Source organism: Hemicordylus capensis, chromosome 4 (assembly GCF_027244095.1).
Source record: "Hemicordylus capensis ecotype Gifberg chromosome 4, rHemCap1.1.pri, whole genome shotgun sequence".
Taxonomy (NCBI): Eukaryota; Metazoa; Chordata; class Lepidosauria; order Squamata; family Cordylidae; genus Hemicordylus; species Hemicordylus capensis.
Genome location: NC_069660.1, coordinates 15151267 through 15173243, shown reverse-complemented (window position 1 = coordinate 15173243; position 21977 = coordinate 15151267). Strand labels below are relative to the sequence as shown.

Below are 21977 nucleotides of genomic sequence, written 5' to 3'. Positions count from 1 at the left end.
ACCTGTTTGTTGCCTTGCCATGTGCTTACGGAATACGCAGGTGCATGTAATGACATTGACCAAGGTTGAATTTGGCTACATGAAAATGTTAACTATGAAAATGTTAACTAACTAGAGAACTAAAGAGAGAGGCCAATTTCCCTTTTGACTTCAAAGTAAAACTTTACCTGCACAGGGAAACCAGATTCAGACCTGTATTTTAACAAATGTTACCATTTGGAATGGGTTAAAATGCAAATATTTCCAGATAGTCAAGATGCATAGTTACGCTCTGTGGCCTTCTGCTTGTAGCCCCATCTGTGAAGTAAAAATGACAGGCTCAAGTTCTGTGTGTGTGTGTGTTTCCACTAATTAACTTCCTGCTAATTAAAATAGATGACAAAAATACCAAGGCTGCCATTATCCAACACTTTTTTTAGTGTTTCTTCCAGACTCTTACGTTTAAACTCCCAGCTTGTGTATTCTTTTGCAAATATTAGTCCTATTCTGAAATCTGATTATTTCCCCCAATTTAAATCGCTCCTTAGAAGAAGGAGGTGGTTAGATAGGCTGTTACCATAGCTTTTGAGTTGCTTATTAACGAAAGTCCTTATTCATGATGTGATTCATTATTAATAATGCCAAATAATAATGGCAGGATTTCTGCCAGATCAAATGTTTTCCCCGCCTGCAAAAAAACAACAAAAAATACCTACCCCTAACCTCAATAACAAAACCCTCTTGCTGAATCTTTCTTCTCCTTGTTGCCATTTGCAGCCACCAACGCAAAACATGAACCTCGGCCCAGGAGGAATGAATCAGAGCGCATCCAGCCAATCTCTCCATTCACAGAGCAATCTCAGTGATGCAATCGGGACAGGCCTTCCACCTTCCTCCCTCATGCAGAGTCAGATTAGCAATGGTGAGCTTTTCACGGTTGCCCGGCAACCGCATCGTGAATGCCGGAGCCGTGCTTCGGAAGTGGCCCTTTTATGGCTATTTAACTAGCCTCTGGGGCATGCGGAAAACCTCAGGTGCGGGCTCAAAGATGCACAAATTGGTTACAGTTCGTATGGTTGCTGCTTGTGTTCTGCGACGGGGTGTCACTGTCATCCGAACAATGGACTCCCTATAGTCAGTATGAAAACTGAGGGGTGCAGGCTGGTGCAGTTTAAACTGGCAAGTGCACAGGCGTGGACTTCAGTGGGTTGCATAACAGCGTGCAGGTGCCAGCACTGAATCCTCACGCTAGCCCTATTCAGGCATTATGTTCAATGCACGTACAATCTGTGTTCCCTGTACACATGTTCAGAACTGTGTACCCGTACAATTATCCACACGTTCTATTGAACACACATACAGCAGTGCACTTCCTATCTGTAACCTGCATTTTGGGAAGCTTGCATCCAGGTTCACGTTTAAAATGAATGTGCAAAGAGGCATTCAACATGTATGCATGCACAGATGCCTGAATGCACATTCAATATAATGGCTGGATAGGGCTTCTGTTATTTTGGGTCAACCCTTTTGTGGAAAAAACCACAAAAATGATTTAGAATCTTGTATATGCTCATTGGGATCCTGTGCAGGCTTACTTGGAAATAAATCCCATTGAAGGAGGAGGTGTAGCTCAGTCTCTGGCATCTCCAGGTGGGGCTGAGAAGGACTCCTGCATGGACCCGTGGAGGGCTGCTACCATTCAGACTGTGCCAGCTGGAGGGCACTAGGGCTGGTGGGGCGGAGGAGAGCCTACTTGCCATGGCAGGAGCCTCCCCCACCACCTGTGCTTTCCTTCATGCTGGTGGGGGAAAGCCTGCCAACATGGAGGAAAGCAGAGAGGGAGGCAGAAAAGCAGGGGCACAAGGAAGAAAGCAGGGAGGGGAGAAGCAGAAGGCAGGGGCCACAAGAGAGCAGAAAGCAGAGAGCAGAAAAAGAGGGGCAGCGGGGTGGGGAAGGAGAAAGAGAGGCAGAAAAGAGAACTCAATGGGGGTGGGGGGAGCCAGGACTTGCACCCCCTCACCAAACAAAAAGATCAAGTTATCAGAGAAACTCAAACTTATTAGAACAGGCAGCCAGCAAAACCTCCAAAACATGGAGCTTCCTTGAGCCCCTCCTGCCTGCTTGCCTGTTACTTCCTTCCTTATTGGCTGGAACAGCCTGCTAATCAAGCTGTCCCAGCCAGCCTGATTCCTAGGGGGCACCAGCCTGGCATTGACCACACCAGGAACTAAAAAATAGGTAGAAAAAACAGCTCCTGAAGCCACCAGGAAGTGTATTTTTAACCCATTTTTTAGTTCCTGGAGTGGTTGATGCCAGCGCCCCCCTAGGAATCAGACTAGCGGGAACATCTTGATTAGCAGGCTGTTCCAGCCAATAAGAGCAAGGGAGGAAGCAACAGGCAAGGGGGAGGGGCTGGAGGAAGCTCCATGGTTTGGAAGATTTGCTGGCTGCCTCTTCTAGTATGTTTGAGTTTCTCTGATAGCTTGCTTGTTTTCTTTGTTTGGTGGGAGGGGGTGCACAGCCCCTCCTGCCCTTACTGATGAGCCACTTCTGTATTCAGAGTAGACAATACTGAGCTAGATGTCTTGACATGGTATAAGGCAGCTTCCTATATTCCTAGTCCAAAAACATCTGGGGGCCCAAGGCTGGGAACCCCCCAACCTAATCTGTAACAATACATGCTGTGTGCCTCCCCATACCTCTCAGTCTCCCCAATTATTTCTTCTTTCTGCCCTGTACATTTATGGCTCCTTGTTGGTTATCATCCCCAAATTTCAAATTATTCCTAAATCTGGAAAAAATAATCCATATTTGCAAAGTCTATAACTTTAGATTTTGGAATTCAGATAGATCCCGATGCACAATTTCTACTGCACAAGTCTAGACTTCCTGGATATAGGCAATTCTTGAAGTAATTGGGAAGTAAAACCTAGATAGGATTCAGTAGTAGGAGAGCTGATCTTGCGGTAAGGTAAAGTGTGCCGTCAAGTCGATTTCGACTCCTGGCGCTCGCAGAGCCCTGTGGTTTTCTTTGGTAGAATACAGGAGGGGTTTGCCATTGCCTCCTCCCATGCAGTATGAGTTGATGCCTTTCAGCATTTTCCTATATCGCTGCTGCCCGATATAGTAGCAGTGGGGATTCGAACCGGCAACCTTCTGCTTGTTAGTCAAGCATTTCCCCGCTGTGCCACTTACAGTGACTCAGTAGCAAGCATGAATTGTCCCCTTTGCTGAGCAAAGTCTGCCTTAGTTTGCATTTGCATGGGTGACTACTCATGAGTGCTGTAAGATATTTCCCTTAGGGGATGAGACTATAGTTCAGAGGAAGAGCATCTGTCTGCTTATGTGCAGAAGGCTCCAGGTTCAGTTCCTGGCAGCATCTCCAGGTAGGGCTGGGAGAGACTCTTGCCTGAAGCCCTGGGGACCCACAGCCAGTCAGTGTAGACAACACTGAGCTATATGGACCAATGCTCTGATTCGTTATAAGGCAGTTTCCTATGTACCATTTCCCCCATGTGTTTCTTTCTTGGCTTTCTGATAGGTCCCAATCATGTGTCTATGCAACAGTCAGGCCAGAACACCATGCCTACAACTTCCCTGAGCATGACTGTCAGTAGCCATGGAACCGGAACCGGCTATAGCCATACAGTGCCTGCATCACAGAATGTACCAATGCAAGGCCAGGGGTCAATAGGCAACTATGTCTCACGAACAAATATCAACGTGCAGTCTAATCCCGGTATGGTATTTTTTTAGCTTGTTGCTTTTTGCTGTGGTGGTGGTTAGATGGGTATATTATTGTAAAGCGTCAGGTATGAAGGTTGTTTAAAGGATCAGGGTTGGGGAGGTCGGTGTTGGCAGGAATCAGGTTCAGGGCAGGAAGGGTGAAGAGTTCTGTGCAGCTATGAAGCTTGCTTGCTTTGGCCTTGATTTTATATTTCCTTAAACTTGACCTCTAAAGTCCCAGTTTTTCTTGGGACAGGGACCATGTCGAGAATTTAAGAATGAATGACACAGGGTCTTTTGGATTGCAGTTTCCATGATGCACCAGCAAGCAGCAACGTCGCATTACAACTCTGCACAAGGAGGGAGCCAGCATTACCAAGGGCAGTCTTCTATCGCCATGATGAGTCAGAGTAACCAAGGCAGCACCATGATGGGCCAGCGACCGATGGGCCCTTATCGACCTTCGCAGCAAGGTAGGGTCTTAAACAGTAAACCGGTGCACTGCTGCAAGTTTCATAGAGCTCTGCGGGGAAGGTGCTGGGAAGGAGTACATTTCCCAGCATTCCTGGTGCGCCTTCCCAAATGGCTTGCAAGACATTACTGGGCCTTCCCTTTAAGGGCGCTCCCTGGTGCTGTGCATGGACTGCTCTGCATAGAGGTAAGTGACTGGGAGCTCCTGCCTTCACGGTGGGGCCAGGTGCAAACGATGTGGCTTCAACACTTTGAAGCTGAATCTTTGCACAGGCCAACTGCTCGCCACTCAGATGCAGAGAGCATATAACACTCTATTTATATGTCGGTTTCCAAAGTGGTTTGCATAGCAAAAGGGATAAGAAAAGAGTTCCCTGTCACAAAAGGACTCAAGGCGTTTTCTAGACTAGCTGCTCAACAGCAGCAAAATGCCTCCGTTCAGGTAAGTCGCATTAGAAACGTAAACAGCAGAGGGAGTAGTCTAGCGGAAACTAACAATCCGAAAAACCCAGCAACTTTCTTACGCCGGATATACAACGTCCTAGCTCTGTATCGCAGTGATTAAATTCGCAACAAGGCATTGACAATGTGGACGGCACCCTGCTGTCCACATAGGGACTGTGGAAGCACACTTCCGAGATCTGACGTGACCCCGTTGCAGGGTCTAATCTGGAAAGCGCCCAGGGGAAGTAACAAGGGCAGCGACAGCTACTGGGAGGAATGCTGTGCTGGGTTGAATAGGGAGAGTTGCTTTTCCCCTTGCTGAATATGACAGCCACCACTTGGAGGAATGCCCCATTGCGTAGTTAGCAGGGCTTATGGATATGAAGCTGCGTATGCTGAGTCAGACCACTGATCTTTTTAGCCCCATTAGTTCCAGCTCTAACTGGTAGGAGCTCTCCAATGTCTTGGGCAGAGGCTGCAGCTCTGGCCTCTAGAAATGTCAAGAGATCCCAGGGGTTCTCAAACTTGGGTCCCCAGATGATGCTGGCCTACAACTCCCATCATCCCCAGCTGCTGTGTCCGAAGGCTGGGGCTTTTGGGAGTTGCAGTTCAACAACATCTGGGGACTCAAGTTTGTGAACCTCTAGGATAGCTCCATGTACACCATGAGAGCCAGTGTGGTGTAGTGGTTAGAGTGCTGAACTAGGACCGGGGAGACTCTAATTCAAATCCCCATTCAGCCAGGATACTTGCTGGGTGACTCTGGGCCAGTCACTTCGCTCTCAGCCTAACCTACTTTACAGGGTTGTTGTGAGGAGAAACTTAAGTATGTAGTACACCGCTCTAGGCTCCTCGGAGGAAGAGCGGGATATAAAATGTAAAATAAATAAAATATAAAATTTAAAATACTCCACCCTTAAGGGATGGAGTACAAGTGTGAACAGCAGCCACTCTTTAACGTTTATATTGTGCGTACTGTAGTATGTTTACTATAGCACTTCATAGATATTATTTTGTAATCCTTTAGAAACAGCCCTGTGAGGTAGGTCAGTGATAGTGTCTGCATACCGCAGGTGGGGGTAGTGGTTCTGAGGCTGAGTGTGATTTGCCTAAGGCCACCTAGTGAGCTTCTAACAAAGGCGGATTGAAATGCTGAGTCTACCTGACGCATTGTGGTTGCCCGCTGAGTGCCACCAGGACTCGCTCAGCACGAGGCAGGCTCCCAAACAGCGGGCGGATGGAATGCAGGTTTACTCTTCAGAGGTTATTTCAACCCTCTCTCTTTGCCTTTGTACACTAATTAAGGTCCTTTCACTCTGCTTTTGCAGGTTCCTCTCAGCAGTACATGGGCCAGGAGGAATACTACAGTGAACAATACAGTCACGGACAAGGCTCATCGGAGCCCATGAACCAGCAATATTATCCTGATGGTAATTTGCTGAGCAGTTGGTAGCAGGATGCTGCATGCCATTGAACTACAGGATAGAGTTCAGAGGCCGAGACCTAAAGGAGAGGCCTGTTGATTCTAGAGGGGCTTGTTTTCAAGGGTGTACTTAGGATCACAGCCATCAAAGAGCGAGTGCTGGAATTACAAGGGCACCCCAGATACTTAAGCCTTAAGGGAAGGACTGTAGCTGTGTGGAAGAGCATCTGCTTGGCATGCAGAAGGCCCCAGAAGGTTCAATCTCTACGTAGGTCTGGGAAATACTCATCTGAAGTATGGAGATCTGCTGCTAGTCAGGGTTGATAATACTGAGCTAGATAGACCAGTGGTCTGACTCTGTATAAGCCAGCTTCCTCTGCAGTGTTTTGTGATTGCTCTCTGAGGCTATTCTCACGATGGGGGGAAACCAGCCTAAAGAAGCCCAGCCCGCTTTTCCCCCATCGTGAGAACCAGTGGCGAGCCCACCAAAGTGGCCCTCTCCTTAGCCTGGGTTAGCAGAGCGAGCGCTCCGCTAACCTGGGTTTTCTGATCATGTGCTGCCACGGTGTGGCTCTGCACCATGGTGACACATGAGGAGACCCCTGCCGGGAAGCTGCAAACAGCCTCCCAGGTTTGGAGGTCTGTCCAGGATGCCCTGCGCACTTACATGGGGTTCCTGGAACTTCTGGGGGTTGTGTGGCCCCCAATCCTCACCACCCCTTTTGGCTCTGTGATGGAGCTGGCAGTTGTGTGGGCGGCCGATCCGGCCACCCAGCTATGAGCGGCTGCTTGTCTACAGGGAGAGCAGGCTAAGCCCGCTCTCCCTGCAGAACCCCCTCCAGCACTTCACACCAATCATGTGAAGCGCCTCACTGTTTTTAGAAAGCTGTGGAGGGCTAAGGTTTGGCTAAAACTGAGGGGAATTAAGGGCATGCAGATTTTATTAAGGGCCCTCTCTCTTATATTCTTTTAACTCTTTTCAGAGGGGCTTTTTATTTGGTTTTATGGATTTTTTTTAACTTTTGTGTTAAGATGCCTTGAACCTGTGGGAAAGGCCAGGTACAAAAGTTTTCAAGTAAAGAAATTCCCCTCTCCTCATAATTTGTACACTGAGCAAGTTGGGATCTGGGTAGCATAGGTTAAAGAGACAGAGTGTGGATCAGGATAAAAGAGGTAACACTGGACATGAGCAGGAGAATTCAGAATTTGCACTCTGAAGCCTTCCACTTTAGAAATCAAGGCTGCAATTCTATGCACACTTACCTGTGAGTAAGCCTCATTGAATACGATGAGACTTGCTTCCAAGTAATGCACAGATTGTGCTGTAAGCCCTGCTGTCTTTCCGTCCACTTCTCTGAATAATCTAGATGTGAGTTCCGCTTTGAGCATTTTCACCCTACAGACTTTAACTGCTTAATAATCCTCATTCCCTATTCCCCTACTAGGAATTGTAGTTCTTTAAGAGGGGCTAAGGATCTCTAACACAACTCTCAGCACCTTACAACAATACTGTTCTCAGGAGTCCTTGCGGTGTGTGTGTGGGGGGGCGCTATTAAAACTGCTGTTTACCTAGTATACAACCCATATACATTTATTTTATTTGTTATATACTATATTTCTATACTGGGCAATTTACAAAAATATTAAAACCAACAGTTAATTTTGTTTTTAAGTTTGTAGTGGACTTGTATGCTCTTTTAATTTTAAATTAATTGTCCTGCATTTAAACAATACTTTTGGAAAACTTTTAGAGTTTTCCCCTCCATGTCCAATATCCCCTTCTTGTACATTTTTTACTATCTACTTGTAGGTCACAGTGATTACGCATACCAGCAGTCATCTTACTCTGAGCAAAGCTATGACAGAACATTTGAGGATTCCACACAGCACTACTATGAAGGAGGTAAGAAGATGCATTACGGAAGCATTTCCTGCAGAATACTTACCTGGGCCTGCGTGCGTGCACACAGATTCTTTTATTTTTGCTTGTGGTAAAGTGTGCTGTCTAGTCTATTTCAACTCCTGGTGCCCACAGAGCCCTGTGTTTTTCTTTGATAGAATACCGGAGGGGTTTACCATTGCCTCCTCCTACGCAGTATGAGATGATGCCTTTCAGCATCTTCCTGTATTGCTGCTGCCTGATACAGGTGTTTTCCATAGTCTGGGAAACATACCAGCAGGGATACAAACTGGCAACCATCTGTTTGTTAGTCAAGCATTTCCCCTCGGTGCCATTAGGTGGCTTCTCTTGCTTGTGGTACCAAGATGTAGTGGCTCCTCTTTTCTCTACACTAGAACAGATGAACCAGTCCTATGTGGATCTAGGATTCTGGCTAACCTGCAAATAAACCTTATTGATCTTTTCTTTTTAGGAAATTCCCAGTATAGCCAGCAGCAAGCAGGATACCAACAGGGAGCTGCACAACAGCAAACATACTCACAGCAGCAATACCCGAATCAGCAAAGCTATCCAGGACAGCAGCAAGGATATGGTGAGGAAACCTGTACAGTACTGGCTTGTATTGCTGAACCTGCAGCCAGACTGTTACATAAGGTCTATACTTTCATTCATCCATTTTCATCCTGCCCTTGCCCCAAAGTGTTCAGGGGTCCCAACACTTTTCCTCCACACAATAACCCTGTAAAGTAATTGAGGTTAAGAGATGGTGATCGTCCACCCAAGTTTTTCTTGCTAAGAGGGGGTGGTTTGTTCTTGCTAAGCGGGATTGAAATCTGAGTCTTCCCAGTCTAAGTCCTATGTTCCAGCTACTGTATTACAGATACCTTCTTCACAGTAGTCTGTTGATTTAAAAAGAATCTGAAAGCACCATTCTAATATGAGGCCTCTGTTTCCAAGAACTGTGCAAAGCTTCAGGGGTATATTTGGCTTTGGCCTGTTTCAGCCTGAAGCTAAATGGCCCTAAGCCCAGGGCCTAAATGGCTTAGGCCCTGGGAATCTAAGAGAACGTCTTCTTCATTATGAGCCCCACCACCCACTGAGGTCATCCGGAGAGATCTGTCTCCAGTTGCTGCCAGCTCGGCTGGTGGCCGCACGGGGACGGGCTTTCTCGGTTACTGCCCCAAGATGGTGGAATGTGCTCCCTACTGAGATACGATCCTCCCCATCTCTGACCATTTTTAGAAAGCATTTGAAAACCCACCTCTTCACCCAAGCTTTTTCAGTTCTTTAAAATTTCAAGGTTTTAATTTGTAGGTGATTTTTAAATTGTTAAATTGTTTTAAGTTTTTGTATATATTTTAACTTATTTTATGCTATTGTTAATCGCCCAGAGATGAAAGTTTGGGGCGGTATACAAATTTGATTAATGAATGAATAAATAATTGCAATCCACTCAGGGCTGAAGCTGGGCCAAAGCAAAGCAACCTGGACTGAACCCTTTGATGCTCCAGAGCTTTGCTTTGCACCCCCTCCCACACCCCCATTCCCCAATGTACTGTTTACAGATCTGGACTCTGGACAGGGGCAGGCCAGTTTTCTATATCTTATCTCCCAGTGTAGCAAGGGAGTGGGCAGCATCTTCTGCACTTTGTATTTTAAATGACTTTTAAAAAACTTCTTTTCCTGGATTCCTGGGAATGGCATAGGTGATTCTGGGAATTTTAAACTTTTCTGAGGTTGAACAATGGCCACAGCCTCAGAAAAGACTACAATTCCCATGAATACCTGCAGAATTTCCAGGGCTCCAGGAAAAGTGGTTTTAAAAAAAAATATCATTTTGAAATTCAACCCGCCAACAATGCTACCTGCTCCCTCACCACCAGGAGTGATAATATGGGAAAGAAGCCTGTCTCCTGACTTCTCCTGTAAGTACCTTAGGTGTGGGAAGTGGCAATGCCTTTGTGGCACTGGTGAGATCAAAACAAGAGCTCATGTTCTTTTGTGCTGCTGTTTCTATCAAGATTGGAGATTTGATTTGATTTTAGCATGATTAGTGAAATTGCCAGGATATTAGGGCTATTTTTATGTCAAGTTTCTTTTAGACAATAGAGATTCCTATGTCACCTCTAAAGTAGCTAAATTCTGGGTGGGGTTTTTTTTAGCATCTAGGGCACGTTGTATGCTTGTTTAGTCAATATGAGGAACAGCGATAGTCAGTGATGTGTGTATGATTTGTATAAATGCCTTTATTGTATTTCCTTGCTGGTCAGTGACTATAATAAGGATTGACTTGACTTGACTTAGGTGTAGGAAGAGGGGTTGAAGAGTTTGGTCCAAAATGAAATTTGGACCCCAACCCACCTCCCAAGCACTGAGGTGATCCCTGGATCAAAGTGGGGCAGCTTTGCACAGCCCTAGTGCCCATAGCCATTTGCTGAACTAAACTCCATGCTCAAAAATATCCTCATCAGCAGGAGACGTACGTTTTGGGCGGTATAAAAATACGTTAAATAAATTTTTAAAAGTGTATTTGCCTCTGTCATAACAAGGATGTGAAAAGTAATTACACTTACAAGAGCCAGCGTGGTGTAGTGGTTAGAGTGCTGGACTAGGACCGGGGAGACCTGAGTTCAAATCCCCATTCAGCCATGAGACGTGCTGGGTGATTCTGGGCCAGTCACTTCTGTCTCGGCCTAACCTACTTCACAGGGTTGTTGTGAGGAGAAACTCAAGTATGTAGTACAGCGCTCTGGGCTCCTTGGAGGAAGAGCGGGATAAAGAATGTAATAAATAAATAAATACTATTTCAGAATCTTTCCAATCAAAGAAAAGATACAGACGGTTCTCCTCACGCCAGTCCACCATGGCTATAAAAGCATGTTTTGTCATTATCCCAGTCCTGAATAATAATAAATAATAAATAATAAATAATTAATAATGCTGTAAACTTTATTAGTTGGCCGCCCCATAACAAATTGTTCTCTGGGCGGCTTACAACACAGCATTAAAATGTGAGATAAAAAGTCCTGAGCAGTTGCATGGAGTCTGATCCTGAGAAGTGGGGAGCAGTCGGACTGGAGGAACAAACCCCAAGGGACTTGGACCAGCCTGTTGACAGCAGACTGGAACCTGAGCCTGCCGCCTGGGGGGCCCTGGAACCAGCATTCGCTGAGTTCCCCAATGACCCAGCCTCTTCCACACCAAGCCCTCACACACACACCCCCACACCTGTCCTCCAGTGCTGGCAACAGGCCAGGCCGGACTTGGTGGAGCAAAGAAATGTTAGACTTCAGGCCAGAGGGCTGGCCTTTGTAAATCTCTCTGCTTCCCAGGCAGGGTGGTGGAGTCTGGGAAGAGTAGTCTGAGCCCAGACAGGAGGTACTTACGATCTCATTCATCCCTCAAGGCTCCGTACTTTCTCCATTGCTTTTTAACATCTACATGAAACCGCTGGGAGAGATCATCAGGGGATTTGGAGCTGGGTGTTATCAGTGCACTAGGGATGTGCACGGAACCGCAGAGCTGCGGTCCGGCACTGGTGTGGGGGGCTCTTTAAGGGCGGGGGTGGGAGTACTTCCCCCCGCCACGTTTTCCCCGCCAGCGCGTTCATTATGGAAAGCTTTTGGGGCAGCTTCCCCAAGTCGTTGGCAAAAGGCTTCAAAAAGCCTTTTGCGCGTGCATCACAGAGACGTGACGTGCGCGCGCAATGTGCGCACGCACAAAAGGCTTTTTGAAACCTTTTGCCGACGACTGGGGGAAGGGGCGGCAGGGAGGTATCCTTCCGCCCCAAAAGCTTTCCAAAATGAACGCGCCGGCAGGGGAAACGCTGCAGGGTGGGGTAAGTACACTCACCCCTGCCTTTAAAGAGCCCCCCACACACCAGTGCCGTGCCGCCAGACCACCCTCATGTCCGTACCAGTTTGGAGGCCTTCAGAATGGCCTCTGGACCGGTCCGGGCTCATCCCTAGATGACACCCAGATCAACTTCTCCATGTCAACCTCTTCAGGAGTTGGCAGATCCTCCAACGAATGCCTGCCTGGAAGCAGTAATGGGCTGGATGAGGGAGAAAAAACTGAGGCTGAATCCAGATAAGATGGAGGTACTTATTGTGCGGGGTCAGAACTCTAGAGATGATTTTGATCTACCTATTCTAGATGGGGTCACACTTCCCCAAAAGGAACAGGTTTGCAGTTTGGGAGTATTTCTGGATCAACGTCTCTCCTTGGTTTCTCAGGTTGAGGCGGTGGCCAGGGGTGCTTTCTATCAGCTCTGGCTGCTACTCCAGCTGTGCCTGTTTCTCGAGATCAATGACCTCAAAACAGTGGTACATTTGTTGGCAACCTCCAGACTTCTGTAATGCGCTCTACGTGGGGCTGCCTTTGTACATAGTCCGGAAACTTCAGTTGGTTCAGAATGTGGCAGCCAAGTTGGTCTCTGGGTCATCTTGGAGAGACCATGTTACTCCTCTGTTGATGGAGCTACACTGGCTTCCAATAGGTTTCCAGGCAAAATACAAAGTGCTAGTTATAGGCTTAGGCCCTGGGTATTTAAGAGAATGTCTTCTTCACTATGTGCCCCACCACCCATTGAGGTCACTTAAGGAGGTCCGTCTCCAGTTGCCGCCAACTCGTTTGGTGGCTACACAGAGACGGGCCTTCTCAGCTGCTGCCCCAAGATTGTGGAATGCGCTCCCTACTAAGATACGAGACTCCCCATCTCTGACAATTTTTAAGAAACTTCTGAAAACACATCTCTTCAGCCAGGCTTTCTCAGCATTTTAAAACTTGTTTTTAAATTGATTTGGCTATTTAATTGGTGTTTTATGATGTTTTAATTGTTAATTATTTTATGCAGTTTTATAATTTCTATTTTAATTGTTAATTGATTTTAATGGTGTTTAAATGTAAACCACCCTGAGCCTTTTGGAAGGGCGGTATAAAAATTTTAATAAATAAAAAATTCCACCTCTAGAGCTTGTCAGAGCCGCTTGCTCACTTGGAGCAGTCCAGAGTTCTGCCACCTCTGCTGTCTTGTTTTGTAGCTACCTGCTTGCGTTTCATACACAAACATAAAAGCAATTCTGTTTTCCTAATTGTAATCTACCAGCCATGTGTCGAAATAATTTTGATTCTTTTCTGTTGCCACGAAGGCCGAAAAGGCCATGTTCAATGTTCATTTGGACTAATTTTCATTTCCCCCAAATAGCCAATACAGGGATTTACTCTGTATATTCTTTAAGACAAAACTTTGGAAAATATCATGTAGAATGTGCTCTGCTGGCAGGGAGTGGAGTTGGGGGCTGGGCAGGCACAAGGTAGATTGGCATTATAGGTGGACATTTGCAATACATCAACGATGGATTCTGACCACCAGTAATTTAACAGCTGCACATAAAACTGCAACTTGAAAACAACATTCTCTGTCATGGCTGCCTTGTCCTAATCACTTATCTCTAGGCTTCGTATTCATCACCTGTAAAATATAAATATTAATTGGCTGCCTTTGACCAGATCTTTGTTGGCTGTGCTGGCCAGTTTTACAATTTTGTGTTAGAATTAACTGTGATCTGCAGTAACTTGGATGGAGGGCTCTGGAGCTAGGTTCATTCACAGTCCGCTATACTCGTAACGACACAATATCTCTGTCTCTTGAACTCTTGTCAAGAGTTTTGCCATTAACTTCCCAGGTCCTGCCCAAGGAGCTTCATCACAGTATTCCAGCTATCAACAGGGCCAGGGACAACAATACGGAAGTTATAGAGCTTCACAGACAGGACCAACGGCACAGCAACAGAGGCCTTATGGCTATGAGCAGGTAAATTAGGGAAATGGCAATCCTGTTGACCCCCAGCATCTGGAAATGAGAAGAGTTTAATGTTCCAGGTCCTATCCTCACACAAATCTCTTCATTCTTGTGGATTGACAGAATGTCCAGAAATAATTAATGAAAGCGGGTGGAAGTTTTGGTAAGACAGGAGATGGGATTTTGCCGCATAATGCAAGTTCTAGGACCCTAGATCCAGTATTCATTGACCGTGTATGTGTGTGTGTTCTGCAGCCATAAATCATTTAACAGTCATTTCTTCTCCCCACGGTACCCTGGTAATTGTAGTTTGGCAAAAGTGCTAAGAAATCTCTCTATAGAGAACTCTTGCCATGAGAGAATACTTAGAATCCTGCCAAACTATGGATGGCATTCTAAAGTGTGGAAGGTAGTTTCGACAGCCACTGCTTTCCAAGGCATTTGTCTTCCAAACAGTTAACATATGTTCAGACCATTTCCACCATGTCCTAGATCCTCCGTCTGCATTCACCCTATAGTTCCTTGGGGAATTCAGGATGGTCAAACTCGTATAAATGCAATTGCTGACATGCTGACTAACAGTGTTCCTTGCCTTCTGAAAATATATCCCCAAGGGTTGCACAGCCCTCTGGGACATACTTTTGGAAGGCAGGGAAGATCAGCAAAAAATGCTCCCCTCCGCACATGCTCTTGTAGTGGGGAAATTTTCCTGCTGCATCCTCGCTTTTTTAGTCAGGATGTCAGCCAGACGTTCTGTTCCACAAACCTCACCATATGTATACTCAATGGAGGGAGGTGGCCCTAGCCCCAGTGTCTTACATGTGGCTCCACATCTACAGCCACACATACGTAGGCCCTCCTTCTGTTGCAATTGCAAAGGTTCTTGATTGTGTGGGGATCATCTGCATACGAATGGGGATAGTATTGGGATCCAACATTCCATTAAAAACACATGAATGTCAGGTGCAGAACCAGGCGGCATGTAGCTATTGATAGTGGGCAGGCATGGTCCAGCTTCTCATGCATGGGGTGTTCATCTGAACAGAGCTGTGTAGATATTCTCTATATATCTGCAGAAATGATTGCATTAATTTTTCTAACTTCTTTTTCTCTCTCTCCCCCCGCCCCCATGTTTTACCATTAACAGGGCCAATATGGAAACTATCAGCAATAAAACGACAAGCACCTGTGTCAGACTTGTTTCAATATTTATGTCCGTCTTTTGAACTTGGATGTACGGGCAGGTTTGATTAATCGTAATATGTTGGTTACCCCTTTTAGCACAAAGGAGCATCTGTATGTGAAATAGTATTCATTTCATGCTGGATATCAAGCAGTGCACTACTGGTAACAAAGCAATGCTTTAATTGTTTGATATATTTTGGTGCTGTGTATAGTATTATATGTTGATCTTCCTCCCCTCCCCCCAATATTTGATGTTTTTAACTAGCTTTAGAAGTTACTAAATCATCAGGTTAACTTGTGCCCAGCCCCCACCCAACCACATCCTCCTTTTTATGGGGAGTGGGAAAGGCTACAATATTATGTAATACATCTAATCCTGCACAACTGACTTTGTCTTCATTCTCTGGTAATGCAGCTATTCTAGTATTTGTCACTAATGCGAAACATCCCAGATGTATTGCAGCTTATTTCCTTTGTACTTACTTCTGAAACCCATGGCTCTTAATTGGACCATCTTAGGATAGGGTCAGGGTCATTTTTTTACACTGAATTCATTTATATTCTGTGTTGCACATACGTGTATGGATGTAAGTCTGATTTGCTGAATTCTTTAATGTGCAATGGCAATTTTTGTACAGCTCTAACCAGGGCTTGCTTAAGCTGCATTTCCATGAGCTGTTTACCATTGAAGTTTATTGCTGATTTAACATGGGGACTGACCTTGCTAGGGTAAGGGGTTATTATGGTAAGGGGTAGGGATGTGCAGAATTGATTGCTATCTAACCAGACCACTGTGAACTGGGCCAGTTTGAGTGGTTCAATTGCGAACCGCTCCGAAGCAGTTCCGGCTGGTTCGTCAAACTGACTGGCCCAGCTGATTGGTTCGACCAAACGATTCCGCATACCTGTGGTTCAGTCTGAATTTGGTTAGAATTTGGACCGAACTGTGTCAACTGTTTCGTGCACACCCCTAGTAAGGGGTATATATATCCCATAAAAGGGTTGCACTAAAGAAGCATTAAGCTGCAGAAATGTGGGCAATCATTCTGTGTAATCCAGGGGTTTTCAGATTTGGGCCTCAAGATATTGTTTGACTACAACCCCCATCATCCCAGCCATAGTAGCTATTGTGGATAGGGATGATGGGGTTTTTAGTCAGGGCCCAAGTTTGAACTCTGGGTTTTCACACCAAACTGCCAGATATTTGATCATGGCTACTTTGGGAATGGAAGAATGGGTTTATTTGGGGTGCAGATGAGGAATCTTGTAGCTTGGCAAGGGAAAGTAATCTCTTTTGTAGCTTTAATGGTCTTGGAAAGAGTCTGTAAAGTGGGGGGCAGGGGCGCCCTTTCCTAGCTGCAAGAACTAACATAAAGAGAATATTTTATATGCCTAGATACATTTTCCCACATGTAACTTACGATACAAACAAGATATTTATGTTGAGGTTACTTAGAGGTTATCTAATTTGCTCAAGTCCCACTAAAACTGTATCGGCTTTATGTTTACGTTAGAGCACTTTCTATACAGAACAGTCTAGGCCAAGGATTCTCAACGTTGGGTCCCCAGATGTTATTGGACTTCAATTCTGAGAACCCCCAACCAAAGGCCACTGGGGCTGGGGATTATGGGAGTTGAAGTCCAAAAACATCTGGGGACCCAACGTTGAGAATCCCTGGTCTAGGCTTCATCCATGTTTTAGAGCAGGGGTAGGCAACCTTGGCTCTCCAGCTGTTGTTGAACTACAATTCCCATCATTCCCCCACCACAATAAATTGTGGCTGGTGGTGGTGAAAGTTGTAATTCAACAACAGCTGGAGAGCCAAGGTTGCCTACCCCATGCTAGATGATAACAAAATATACCTTTGAGATGCCCTGCAGTGAAAATCCCCTCAAGCTGCTTCATCGATTCTTGGTATATACATGTACAAAACGTCCACCTATTTCAGTGGTGGGAAGATATTGGGTAGGTGCCTTATCAGGTGGCAAAACCGTCACATGCTGTTGGATTAATAAAAGTGAACTGCTCCAGCCTGGGAGGGAATTTGCTGTTCCCCCACTACCGAGTGTCTCCCAAGGAAACTCCCTCCTTCCCTCTTCAGATTGTAAAGGTGTGAATTTTCCACCATGGCAACAGTTCATTGCAGGATTGCAAGCAATTCCCATTGTGGGAGAAAGTCCACTGTGGCAGCTTTTGAAGGCAGCTTAGGACTCTGTGTGGCAGCTTAGGACTCTGACCTTTTAAGATCCATTGTCTTCTGATTTTTAATATATGCACTTTCTGATCGTTTATAACAAACAGTGTAGGGGAACTGACTAAGACCTGTAGGATGTGATCCAGCCAAAATGAAATGTAAGATCTCACTGATGAACTAGATACTAGGATTGAATTGAGCAGTATATTAGAAGTCAGTATAGCTTCATTGCCTGCCCTAGCTGACAGGAAGCTGTAATCAGTTTTTATTGCAGTGTATCAATCACTGTTGCATGTCTACTTACGCTGATGCGAGTTTCCCAGAGAGCAGATTTGCTGTCCACTCTTTCTGATTCTTCCAGTGTTCCCTTTTTCAGATTTTCCAGCAAACACTATAGCCATAAACAAAACAAAATCAGCTTTACAGACCTCTGCTTCTACAGTTCTTCCTTGCTCTTTCAATTTCAGCACCTTGACAGTAGCTCAGAAATGACATGTTTGTTTCAAGTAGAGCAGATATTCACATCTAAATGTGGACTTCTATTATGCTTAACAGACCGGAGCCCCACAATTTAAAGAAATCCAGAGCGTGGAGAAATACAGAGGCTCTGGTGTTGAAAAAGCACTGACAATCACACATTTTAGTGCTTGTTCGTTCTGTGTCTCTTGGTCACACTTCTGGCAGTAAAGCAAGCCCTCATTTGGGGAATGGGGTCTGTGTGTGTGGATACTGAGACTGTAATGTGGTAAGGATATGGTGGTGAGGGGGAAATGGAGGCAACGTGCCTTGTGTTCCTCCCTCCCCCCGGTTTCCTGCAGCACTTCTTCACAATTGTTGTGTTGCTGTTTATCAGTAGTATAGTCGAGCCCAGAGCTCACCCACCTGCTAGAAAATCTGGCAGTATCTGAGACGTTGGGGCTGTTCACACAACCATTGAGAGCGCCAGGGAGCACGAGAGGGGGGAAGGTAGGAGAGCTTCCCCTCAGACAATCTAGTGCTTTTGCAAGTTGTGTGGCATTCTGGAGGCTGGGAAAATGCGTCCTGGCCTCCAGATATCCCACTATGCACCGTGTGATGAGCACGGTGCATTGAGGGATTCTCCCCGTGAGTCAAGCACTCTGGGCACCCAGCTCACGCCCTTTTACCCAGGTAAAGAGTCAGGTAAACATCCTGGGCTACCCAGGAGGTCAGCGCCGGGATCAACCTTGATCCCAGCACTTCATAGGAGCAGCCCTACCTGGGTGGGGCTGCTCGTGTGAACAGCCTTCATATGTGACAGGTAAAGGGGCACTGGGACTCTGAGAGAACTCACTGTGGAATGTTCCATGAGCTTCCGTATTCTAAGAATATTGGAGTCACTGCATTACCTGATACAGCAGGCGTTCTCAAATGTGGGCCTCCAGATGTTGCTGGACTACAGTTCCCATCATCCCTTGACACAATGACATTGGTTCCCAGATCTTGATGGACTAAAACTCCCAACATTTCCAATCACAATGGCCAGAGGGGGTAAATGGGAGCTGTAGTCCAACAGTAGTTGGGCGACCAGGTTTGAGAAGCCCTGTGTGACAGCAATTGACTGATGTGGCTCAGGACAGCCAAGTTTTCTGCCTTTTGATGCTGGATTCCCCTTTAGTATGCCCCAAAGGGAGTCACACTTACCTTTCCACAGACACTGCTGAACTTTGAAAATGAGTACCGCCCATCGTATGGCATTACAAATAAATGAAGTGTATTTCATTTTGTAGAGATTTGGCAAGATGTCCCTGTCTTCAGCTAAGAACTGAAAATTACTGGGCTTACAAATAAATAAACAAACCAATAAAAGATGAATTTGAACACAGTCCAGAGAACTTCAGGCACAGTGGATGTCCACTTACCCATTACTATGGCCAGAGGTGCACACAGCACCCAGACACGGACTGTTCTGTGGCATGTGACACATGTGGTTTATGCATGTGCTCACTGAATTGCTGAATACTTACTGGTGATCTCCTGCACCGAAAACCTTTGTACCATGGAGATAAAATGGTTTACAGAAACCTTTTAGAACATTGGCTCGGCTGGAGGGGAAGAATATAGTGTATCCCTTGTGGAATATTAGCATTTTATTTTTGTCCAAACTGCTGGACACTTTAAGTTTTATGAGGAGATACTAACTTCTAAAAACTATGGAGCTTCAGAAAATACAGATGTGAGCCTAAACATTTCATTGTTCGTTGTTTAGATAAATAACCCAGCTACTATGAGACTTTGGAAAGACTGATAATAGCAAATCTAGATATATGTGTGAGTTACAATGGTAAGAGACTTTATCATTAAAGTACTGGTCACAATCTGCCCTTATTTATTTTAACTTATTTATGTACTGCATATAGCCAGGTCTAATGTGGTTTACAACTGATTAATTGTAAAAGTGGCATTTGGGTAGCTGCCTATTAAGTAGAATAACCATTTCCCCCTCACCTTCGTTTTTGTCTTCCTGTTTCTGAAATTCTCATGCAACGAAGGAGAGGTAGGGCCTTGTCTCTAATTTTGTCATGCCACATAGTACGATGGGTTGATTGCCCCCAACCTCCTCAGCCATCTGCTTAGTCATACCTGCAGCAGAAGATCACACAGCCTGGTTACTGCAGAGCAGGCCTGCTCAACTTTGACCCCCCCAGCTGTTTCTGGACTACTGCTCCCATAATCCCCAGCCACAGTGGCCAATAGCCAGGAATTATGGGAGTTGTAGGCCAACATCTTCAGAAGGGCCAAAGTTGAGGAGCTCTGCTATAGAATGATTGGTGACTGTCTAGTGGGAGCATTCACAACAGTCTGTGGCAAGAAGCCATATGCCTATGGTGTCCTATTCCCTGGCCAGCAGCCATTGCAGTGTCTCTAGCTATTGGAAGCAGTGCCCATAGTTCTTTCACTGCAGCTGTTCCATAGGGTCTCCTGCCCTACAACAGCTTTCCAAGGCATTTGCCAGGTCTTGGCTTTCTGTGGTAGCACAAGGGGACCACACCAGTGCAGCTCTGCTGGGAACCTTTTTTGGATTGCACCATAACGGGGCATTGGAAGAAATATGGCTACCTTTACATGACAATTGATCAGAAAAATGCACCCTGCATTGCTCCTTACCAGCGTTGACATTTGCTTTTCATGTGGTTTTTAGCATTGCTGAAAATAATTTTTGAAAGAAGCATTAAAAAAAACCCAAACCACAGCAACATCACATCAGTTGGAAATGTCTTACATTAAGAATTTCTTGAATGTTGTGTATATACTGTATTTGAAAGAGCGCTTTGGAAATAGTTTGTACATTATTTCCTAATTTATACATGATTTTTAGTGTTAATATTTCTAACTGTTAATAACAAAATATTTAATGTGTTGTCCATTTTTATGTATTGTTGTGGAAACAAAAGGTAATGCCAGCATTTTGACTTTTTTCATTAACTGTACCATATTTCTGTTTTGTAATACAGAATGTTTGAAAATGTTTTAGGTTAAAATGAATTGATTGTGAAGCCAAGTAATGGTACTTTTTGTATGATGGAAAGACTTTTAAAAGGACTAGTGTAATCATGTTGGAAGTCTGTTTTTTTATTGCAAGTTTAATGAAAATGATACATAAATTACACTCCATTTATAATCTCAAATATTTCAAGTAAAGATCATTGCATGAGGAAAAAGTGTTAATGTCAGTTTTCAAAATGTCAAATTTCATTTGATTTCCATGTTGAAGTGCTTTAATTTCCTGTTTAGCCTACAGTATCATTGGAAGGCATGACCAGCAAGTATAAAAATAGGCAAAGGGGAGTTCATAATCTCATCAGACTCTCTTTTAAGAATACAACCTATTATATGTTAAAGTATGAAAATCTCAGGATGGAGGCATGACTTCCTGATAACCCATTCCTATAGTGACAACTGAAAATTACTTATAATGTGACATATCTTTTCTGTATTATAGCTGGAGCCAAGAAATATTTGCATACCACACGTAAATCATCCTGTCTTCATTCCTTAGAGTCAGGGTAAAGGTAAAGTGTGCCGTGGTCTGTGTTGGTGTCGACTCCTGGCTACCACAGAGCCCTGTGGTTGTCTTTGGTAGAATACAGTTTACCATTTCCACCTCCCACGCAATTTAGGTTGCAAATAAAATATACCTCCATGAATGTCTGCCTGCTCCATATAGATAGAGCATATATAAGAAAAACAGTAGTAACTACAGTAGACTTTCTAATGGTTGGGGGAAAGTTGTATTTTAAGTACGTTTAGCTTTTTAAAAAACTCATTGGAAAAACTTGGGCTACAATCTTATGCACACTTAAGTGGCAGTAAGCCTTATTGAGCTGAGTGAAGACTTGCTTTTGAGAGTAAGCATGCATAAGAGTAACATAATACTTAGCATGTATATAGTTTTTGAATGCTCAAAGCAATTGACAGATATCAAACGTCTTGTAAGGTTTAAAACTACCCTGTAAGGCACATTCTTATTATCCCCATTTTGTAACAGCAACAACAAATATTTATATACCGCTTTTCAACAAAAGTTTCCAAAGCAGTTTACATGGAGAAATAATAAATGAAAAAGATGGATCCCTGTCCCCAAAGGGCTCACAATCTAAAAAGAAACACAAGATAGACACCAGCAACAGTCACTGGAGGTACTGTGCTGGGGGTGGAAAGGGCCAGTTGCTCTCCGCCTGCTAAATGAAGAGAACCACCACGTTTAAAAGGTGCCTCTTTGCCCAGTTGACAGGGGTCTAACCCCCATTTTGTAAATGGGGAAGCTGAAGAGTAGCTTGCATAAGGCTACCCAGTGAATTCATGTACAGTATAAGATTTGAAATGGGAGCT

The 21977-nt window shown here is 44.9% G+C and overlaps 1 protein-coding gene across 5 annotated transcripts in view; it reads left to right on the top strand.

The window, feature by feature from the left end:
• The window catches only part of SS18L1 (SS18L1 subunit of BAF chromatin remodeling complex), a 37572-nt gene extending 16873 nt beyond the window's left edge, over positions 1-20699 (top strand). For 3 of the 5 annotated variants that reach the window (XM_053247910.1, XM_053247911.1, XM_053247913.1), the window contains exons 4-11: positions 757-901; positions 3521-3718; positions 4014-4178; positions 5949-6050; positions 7854-7946; positions 8416-8535; positions 13631-13758; positions 14894-20699. In XM_053247910.1, coding sequence (XP_053103885.1) covers positions 757-901; positions 3521-3718; positions 4014-4178; positions 5949-6050; positions 7854-7946; positions 8416-8535; positions 13631-13758; positions 14894-14920 — 978 coding nt within the window. In that variant the 3' untranslated portion in view covers positions 14921-20699. Of the gene's footprint in view, positions 1-756; positions 902-2377; positions 2439-3520; positions 3719-4013; positions 4179-5948; positions 6051-7853; positions 7947-8415; positions 8536-13630; positions 13759-14893 lie in introns of those variants that run through there. The other 2 variants (XM_053247915.1, XM_053247912.1) reach the window with 2 other exon arrangements.
• The last annotated feature ends 1278 nt before the right edge of the window (positions 20700-21977 follow it).